Below are 9,745 nucleotides of genomic sequence, written 5' to 3'. Positions count from 1 at the left end.
CGTTTTTCCCATTAGATGGGATTAAAAAAACGCCATAAACTTTTTCCCACACCTAATATGTACATATTACTAAAGGCAATGTATTAGGTGTACAACTTTGCTTCCGCCGTTTTTTTTCCAAAATTCGGCTTTATCGTAAAAAACTGGTTATACATTTATGATTCAAAGTATTGTCCATCGCTGGCCACTACTTTCTCCCATCTTTCGGGTAGCGTACAATCCCGCATCGAAAAAACTGGTCATCTTTTGAGGCTATCCACGAATCGATCCAATTTTTTACTTCTTCATAAGACCGGAAGTGCTGGTCAGCCAGGCCGTGTGCCATTGATCGAAACAAGTGATAGTCAGAGGGAGCAACGTCTGGAGAATACGGCGGGTGAGGTAGGACTTCCCATTTCAATGTTTCCAAGTATGTCTTGACCACTTTCGCAACATGGGGTCGAGCATTATCATGCTGCAAAATCACTTTGTCGTGTCTCTCGTTGTATTGCGGCTGTTTGTTTTTCAATGCTCGGCTCGTTCGCATCAATTGCGTTCGATACCGATCGTCTGTGATTGTTCAGTCGGTTTTAACAGTTCATAATACACTACGCTGAGCTGGTCCCACCAAATACAGAGCATGACCTTGGACGTCAAAATCACCGTTTTTGAAGCGTTGAAACCACTCACGACACGTTCTTTCACTAATAGCGGCCTCACCATAAGTATTTGAGAGCATTCGATGAGCCTCAGCCGCAGATTTCTTCATATTGAAGCAAAAAATTAAAACCTCCCGCAAATGACGAGAATTTGGCTCTTAACCTGACATTTTCAATCGAGAATAACTTTATGATGCAGACACAAATCGACTAATGTTTCTATGGGGTTATGTTGACAGATGCCCAAGTTTATTATATGATGTCTATGATCTATTTATTTCGACTACCACTTACCGCTAAAGCCATCTATAGGAAAACGGTGGAAGCAAAGTTGTACTCCTAATAGCAAGATCAAAGTAAATCCTATCTTATTCGCAAACGTACTTATCAGCTTCACCTCCGTCTACGGAGGATAGTTATACTGATGACAAGCAAAATGAAATTTTTTTGAAGATGGCTTGCATAAGTTACGCAAGGAGAACAATCGATGAAAAAAAGAAGATCTTATTCCGTCACGATTGTAATGCAACATTTCAAGGAATAGAGAAAGTAATCAAATGTATCGATGCGTATGTAAACCAACTGATTTATTATCAACAATTTTAACGAATATGCTCGATATTTGATTAAGGAGTTGTTTCTAATTAATTCTTATATTCACAGCGATCATCATCAAACTCACTTGTTGAGATAACAAAAAAAAAACGTTGAACATTGTGTGAGAACACAAATAAAAAATTTATCATTTTTGGAAGCATACTTTAATATATTGTTTTAAGAAATAACTAAATTAAAATTCAATGAAATTGTTAACATAATTTTAATAAATCATAATTAATAAGGATTATAACTTTTATATTTTTTCATGTAATATAATTCATTTATCAATATATTTATCAATAACTCTTCAATGAATAAAATCTTTGTATCTTAAATTTTCAGCTATTTCACATTCATATCCAAATAATATAACAGGTTTAATAATGTAGATTTTTATATTGAAATAAAAATATCTCCGACATAGAGTACAGAATAAATTTATTGTCTAAAAGTGAGTAAATCATCAGAACGATTATTTTATATTATATTGTCTAAAAGTGAGTAAATCATTACGACGACACGTACTAACTTTCTTTGCATATTTCCTGCTATTATAACAGATTTTTAAATAAAGTATAAGAAGTACAATACACATTCTTAAGATTCTTGTCATAAAAAATTATACTCTCATTCGAACAAGTGTGTCATCACATTGAAGGTGACACGGCGCATCAAAATATGTTTGTTCCTCTTTTATCTCCCCTTTTCTTCCAAGCAAAAATAAGAGTCTTCTAAACTCGAAAATTTTTGTAAAAGATATCATCTCTCATAAATAAAGGATATTCACTAAGACGCCAATACGTTGGAGATATTGTGTCGCGTCAACAAAAAATGACCGTCATAAAATTGTTTGCTATTCATGTTCATATTTTGACTTTCTCTCATCACGGCAAAAAATGTTATGGTCCCAATTTTTCTCGATTTTCCCATCCATCATTTTCACGATATTTATCCTTGTTGATATCCCACCCTTCTCCAATCGCCGCGTGGGTGACTATGGACAGAGTCAATCAGCGTGGGCAGCTATGGATCGAACTAATCAAAACGCGCCATTTAATTACCTCGTTCCCTTCCCTCGCCGAAGTGGAGTGATGGGAATTTGTTTTAACGGCTCATGGCTGCTCATATACTATTTATATTGTATAACTTTCTATGCGAAATAACTTTCACTTACTCCCTGCTTGGGGGCATGCGACTTTCACTTAAAGCGATTCCCACCCCATCTCCTCTTTCCCTGTTTCGTATAGTAAAAAAGCCACCTAAAACCTATCGGAGATTATCAAAACCACCTTGACAATGTATATTGAGATCAAGATCACCATGCGGAGTTCTTTAATCTGTATAATTACATTTTTTCTAATTTCTGAGACATGCAGTTCATAATAAAGGCAATGGATTTATATCTTTGTGCAAAGTTATATGATCTGATTTAGATCAAAAGAGAAGTTGTAATAGAGACGTGGAAAGAACTCGCATACTGCTTACATTCTGTTTAGCAATTCGACAAATTCTTTCGTCATAGTGCGTACATTCTGCGTACATGCAACATTTGTCGCTGACAATACACAGCGTGTGCAAGACAATCGAAACTTTATGTGATCGTTAAAGGTGGCAAGATTGCTTTATCAAGTAGATACAATAAGTCTCGGTAATTTCAAAACAGCTTATCCAAAGTGAATTAAATCATAGTAGTTTGGAAAGATCTCAAGAAGGATTATAATAATATACAATAAAATCTAGGAGATTCTATTTAAAAAATTCAAAGTAACCTCGTACTGACCTTGACAACGCCATTCAATATCGAACGGATATAATCAGTAAAGATTTAATATTTTACAACTTTTTTCTGAAACATTTTTCTACATCTTTTATAATTTTCGAGATATTTCGGTGTCAATGTTAAAATGGGATATTCTGTACATATACATATTAGATATAAAATTAATTCTCAGCCTTTTTTTTAAATTCAACATTTATTTTTTTTAAATCCTGTTCTATTTTAGTCTGGGAAATAATTTCCCTTTGCATCTAACTATATGTTTTTACTACCTATCAGGCAATTGACGGATGCCTTTGCAAAAAAAAATGATTTGATTCGATGAGATTATCGATGCTTTTTTCACATCTTCTGTTTAGAAGATGTGAAAATCCGCTAGATGATGCTGTAAATCGGAGCAAGTGGTAATCCGACTAGATTAGTAGAATAAATTGTAGTATTTTCCAACCCAATGCACGTATGAATTCCTTCATTGTTTTCGCTGTATGTGGCATTGTGTTCAATTTATATCGGTCTTACAATCTAAAATTGTGTAAGGAGAGTTGTGAACGGAAACATTTTCTGTTTTGTCTTAATTTTGAGGTTCAAATTTTTATTTGCGAAAATATTAAAGACAACTGCGAGCGTACGACAAAGTTGCATTAATTAGTGCGGTAGCAATATATATATATATGTATGTTTGTATGTATGTATATGCATATGTATGTAGATATGAGTGGTGCTGTGATGACATCACAATATATGTATTGTGAAAGACACAACGAAGAACATAAGCATTTTACCTGCTATATCTATAATACATCAACATCTCTTACATTTATATCTCACTTTTTCGTTTAGATCATATACGATTGACAACAAGTTATTTCAATTCTCTTATTTCTCTTTTCAAACACCGCATGTAATCATCGAACGTTATCGTTTGACTACGATGTTACTCTTTACATTTTTCGCCTTTTTAATATCCTTCCTACTATCCACTCACCGGAGTCTATATCTTCGCTCTAAGTCCAACGAATTCAATTATTATCATACTGTTATTCTCATCCTTCATTAGGCCCGATACTTTTTTATTCGCGAGAGGCATACGCGTTGTCCGCCGGATAATCGCTCGTGTCGATATCGTGTTTCATTTCGTAAATATCCTCGCATTCGACATGGTATATAGAACTGTCCGTGTTGATGTACATAATTTTACATTTGTCACGATACATCGACTAACATGTACTCGAACTATGAAATTCATACAAGCAGACTTTCGATATGTCTAGTATATATGTAAATCGGTTTGTTGAACTTCAACTCGAATTTGCGCAGTTCGACGACGATTAAATTTTCCGCAAAAATGCTATAACTGCATTTAGTTTCGCGATTATTGCTTCTGCGCCATACCGTCCATCTCTTTTTGCTAATAACTTTACGTCGACGTGATTTCGATTGTTTTTCATAATTTTGCCGAATACTGCGTTGTTCATTTATATAAATTTTTCTCAAAATGGTTTTTCGCACGCATTCTACTATGTATTGAGTTCAATATAATCGCAGAGCCAGACAGATTGAGCAAATTGTTAAGCAACCTATATTTTTGTTACGCGAATATCGTGACAAATATATTGCTGCACGTTGCGGTAGTGAATAACATAACACTGTTTATCGTACAACATCGCGAGTTTATTCCACGCTTTATTTCATGAAGTTATTTCCATGCTTGGGCAGAAAGATAGATCAGTATGTCAGTCGTATAGATGCTGTGGATACTCGAGATTGATTTCAAGAATACAACCTTTGGCTGAATTTGGAGCGATCGTGCTCGTATCAAAAGTTCCGACGGATTTCGACGAATCGTATGTATTTATTATTTGCCTGCGCGTATCTGCCGGACATTGATTGAGGCAGCCGCATATATCGCGCGATAAATACAAACATATATCGATAACGTAAGCAACTCAAACTACGCGCGTATGTCAGCGTGGCATCTCACGTGAAACTGGGCAAGTAGTAGTAATGTGTGAGATCGAGATCGCGACACAACTTTCGCGAAAATTTTTTCGAAAATATCGGCTAATAATAAGACATCATAACAGGATAATAAGACATCTTCAACAGGTCATTATACTCGCCGAGTGTTCGACTAAAGAATCGCTGCTATACATTCGCAGCATGAATCGTAATCGCTCTCGGATATCGCCCGTCAATGAACTGATTTATGCAATGATAATTCGGTTTCTTTTAATTTTTCGACGCGGTCAACGTACTCATACGAAAAACACCTTTACGAGTCAGTAATCCAAATTCTTCGTCCAATAAAATTGAAAATTCGGAACATATGATTTTTAATTTGTCTCTATTTAGAAACGATGTTAGTTTATCGAGGCTCATGTCCAGAAATTTGCAAAAATCGATAAACCATAATTTTACACAATTTCGCGACTGTTGTTTCGGCGGTATTTATAATGTGTTTGGTAAACGATAAGTATTTTTCTTTGGTTATCGATAATACATCTTCTTGTATATGATAATACATCTTCCTTCGTACGTGGTTGCAATTTCCTTAATGACAAAATGCGCATCATAACCAAATAAATTGTAAAAGATGACCGGAATATTTTATTTAGATTACAATTCAAATGCGTTGTACCACAATATTTGCCGGTGAGATCACAATAATCGCATACTCGCGGATCTTCTGGCGCGGATCTTCTGGCGCGAACGGTTTCTTGCAAATGTGACAATGTGTCGCGCTACGCTACGCCTCCCATTGTTGCTTCGACAACGTTTCCATGGATACGTTAGCAGATATGATATTTTTCATGCAATGAATCAAGTCTTCGAGTTGTCACGAACGCTGTAGTCTTCATCGCGATGAACCGATACGACGATAACTCATCGTCATACGAGTATCGCACATAGTATTCTGTATTAAACACATCATGCTCTTGATATGCGTTTCTCTCTCGGGTTCCATCTTCTGTAGAACGCACTTCAGGTCAGCGTAGATGATGAAGCATAGATGACATTCGTTCCTGGTTATTATGGTTTCCAAATTCGAGCCATTTGTCGTCTTTGCTCAGCAGTTGAATAGTGTAATCGTTCATTTTTCCACAGTCGACTGCGTGCGACTGCATTTTTTTGCTCGAACTGAAATAATGCAAGCATATGAAAAAACCAAAAATTATTATTATTATTATTCAAAACATGAAAAAATCGTTTTTTATGTTAAATCAAATCGTTTATTATGTTAAATCATATAAAGTTATCATACGTCGATGAAATTGCAAACGTTGCATTCTCATTATATCAAATTACATTGATGATGTCATTGTTCGAACATGTCGTAACATATTAAATGTTTTGTGCGTGAGAAGAAAAAGAGAGATAGAGAAAGATAGCAATGCATTGAGAAAAAGATGATAAGTATATGAGATAGTATATGAGATAGATAAGTATATGAGATGAGCATACGGCTGTGATTATGTGTGGCGGCGGCGCTGCTCAGTACCTTAAAACAATATATGTAAAGGTGGCATTTGATAGTCAGATATTCTATACACTAAGGCACTATCTTCGAACTAAAGACACCGATCTTCTCGTGGCGGCACTTTTGACTTGTTTTATATACAACGGCCATCTGTAGATAATTTCTGGACAGCCTCGCTACAGCAAAAGATGCTTCTCGACGTCAGTCTTATTCGCGTGCGAGACGGTGAATTTTTGTATTATAAAGTCTGTTTTTTGTCATTTAAGTAGTAAATTTTTGAAATTTAAAATGAGATAATATATGTTCGATAGTTGAAAATGAGAAAAAAAGTTCTAATGCAATTTAGTGCAATGGTGGTGGTGGAAGAGAAGAAGGATGACAACGAGGATTCTCCTGCTGAGAAGATCAAAGATGAAGACATTCTTCCCGAGGAGACTGAGAAGAAACCATGTCGATCTAGTGATGTCATTCAAATGAAAGAGGGGAAAATTGAGTAGATCTTCGCGCCCAGTGATGTCAATCCCGCGAGTACCACCTGCTGGTTGCTGTATCTATGGATTCGAACCGCTTCAGTATTATTACTTTCGAGTTGTCATACAACATTCATTTTTCATTGCCAAACACCACTTTATACAAAAAATCGTTTTTTTAGAAATACGAAAGAAAAAATCCAGTTGTACTGTAACATTTCTTTTTGTTATCGGCATTAAGTACATACAGAACTAATTGATATGTTTTCTGGATTAGTCCTAGCTCTTTTAATCATACTGAAACCATTTGTTATGTTACTTCAAGAGCTTATGCGAGTTCTGATTACGTCTGACACGAATTTTCAACTAATTGCTTTTCTAATTCTTGGTCTTCAAATTTTTTCGGCTATCCAGAACGAATTTAATCTGACAAATCAAAATTTCCTATGCGAAATTATGCAAATCATTTTTTGCAGATGTTATACGAAACCGCATCTTCTTCGAAAACCAAGCATATCAAATTTGTTATTACTTTTGTTTGGCGGTATTTTTTTTTATTTCAAACGCAAACAATATGTAATGACGGAAATATTTTTTCTGAAACGACATTTTGTTCCACAAAAACTTCATTTATTCTTTGAAATTATGTAGCTGTATAATCGCGTGTTAATGTTTTTAGGTTGGTGCTTCGATATTTCAAACAGGATCAGAACGTACCAATTTATATTAACGTTATGATTGATTTTAGGGAAGAGCCGAAAATTATAATTTGTACACTTAGTATATACATTGTAAAAATGACGAAGAACACCAACGTGATGTCAGATTAAAACATATCACGCAATCAGCACTATCGGAACACAACATCGAAACAAGACAGCAAATACTGTTTGACAAAATAACTACAATAGCCAACATTACATCATACTTTCCAAGAAAGTATAGAGAAGCCATAGAGATACAAAAACACTCTAACAATCTAAATAGAGATAATGGCTACAACATAAATAAAATATGGAAAACTATTCTCCCGGTTAATGAGGATTGCCCCCTCCCACTCCTCCACCCATCCAAAATTCTCTTCTTTTCCTCCATCACTCTAACAAGTAGCGTAATAAAAGGGGAATGGTCCAGAAGAACAGCTCAATATCAGGCTACTCCTCGTCCTGATGAAGTGAACTGCAAGGTTCACGAAACGTTGGCAGAAATGAATCTGGACACGGAAGAAACCCGCGAAATCTTTATAATGCATAATCTTTATAATGACGCATATATCCTTAAATTTTGTATACAATTGTGTTGAATTTTGTTACAATTTTGTTGAATCTTAAATATATGTCAATTAATTATTAATTATTAATTTATTAATAACTTAATTGCTTTTTTATTTTTGTCGTTTTTGATAGATTATTTTTAAGTTTTGTGTCGCTGATGATGATCCTAAATACGGCTGAAACATAAGTTGCAATAACAAATCGAATGCGATTTATATATATACATACAAAACTTTTATATTTTCACGCATGAAGTGTTGCACAGCATATTTTTATTCACCTAACTTTTGTGAATATATTAAAATAATTACTTTAAATACGAAGCGCCACTATCTGAATATTATGGTAAGATGTTGAACTATTATATATAAATATATTCATATAAATATGAATTAATTTCAGAAATGATAATTACCGATATGATTGTCGGACTTTCAACGCAATCAATCTGAAATATTACTCGGAATACAAAAGATCCGAATTCGACCGGTCGAGGCAATATTTTTCGCAGTAAGTTTATTATAGCTTTTTAAGATTAATTTGGGAAATTTGGGGGGATTATTAATATAGATTGCGTTGAAAGTCCGACAATCATATCGGCACGCAATTATCATTTATGTAATAGTTCAATATAATAATTCAACATCTTAATATTCAGATCATAATGACGTTTCGTATTTAAAGTAATATATTTAATTTAAACGGTCTTGTTTCCAATTTTATTGTTAAAATAATATTGTGTTTTATATCGTAGGATGCTAAGGATAAGAAACAATTACAACAAAAAATTTCGAAAATAACGCTTATCGAAAAAATACTACGTAATGAAGGCGAGGTAAATATTAGATGTACAACTTTGCTTCCGCCGGTTTTTTTCCGAAATTCGAGGCTTTATTGTAAAAAACTGGTTATACATTTATGATTCAAAGTATTGTCCATCGCTGGCCACTACTTTCTCCCATCTTTCGGGTAGCGTACGAATCCCGCGTCGAAAAAACTGGTCATCTTTTGAGGTTATCCACGAATCGATCCAATTTTTTACTTCTTCATAAGACCGGAAGTGCTGGTCAGTCAGGCCGTGTGCCATTGATCGAAACAAGTGATAGTCAGAGGGAGCAACGTCTGGAGAATACGGCGGGTGGGGTAGGACTTCCCATTTCAACGTATGTCTTGACCACTTTCGCAACATGGGATCGAGCATGCTGCAAAATCACTTTATCGTGTCTCTCATTGTATTGCGGCCGTTTGTCTTTCAATGCTCGGCTCAAACGCATCAATTGCGTTCGATACCGATCGCCTGTGATTGTTTCAGTCGGTTTTAACAATTCATAATATACTACGCCGAGCTGGTCCCACCAAATACAGAGCATGACCTTGGAGCCGTGAATATTCGGTTTGGCCGTCGACGTGGAAGCATGGCCGGGAATTCCCCATTTTCTGCGCTTGGGATTATCGTAATGAACCCATTTTTCGTCCCCAGTCACAATGCGATGCAGAAATCCCTTCCA

The 9,745-nt window shown here is 35.2% G+C and overlaps 1 protein-coding gene across 1 annotated transcript in view; it reads left to right on the top strand.

Moving 5' to 3' along the window:
- Window positions 1-9,745, top strand: part of LOC105620770 — an 83,550-nt gene that overhangs the window by 31,527 nt on the left and 42,278 nt on the right. The window contains exon 2 of the mRNA XM_012202259.1: window positions 8,992-9,072. Coding sequence (XP_012057649.1) covers window positions 8,992-9,072 — 81 coding nt within the window. The remainder of the gene's footprint in view (window positions 1-8,991; window positions 9,073-9,745) is intronic.

Source organism: Atta cephalotes (assembly GCF_000143395.1).
Source record: "Atta cephalotes unplaced genomic scaffold scaffold00029, whole genome shotgun sequence".
Lineage (NCBI taxonomy): Eukaryota > Metazoa > Arthropoda > Insecta > Hymenoptera > Formicidae > Atta > Atta cephalotes.
The sequence above is the reverse complement of the archived record's forward strand: the minus strand, read 5'-3'. Positions and strand labels throughout refer to the sequence as shown.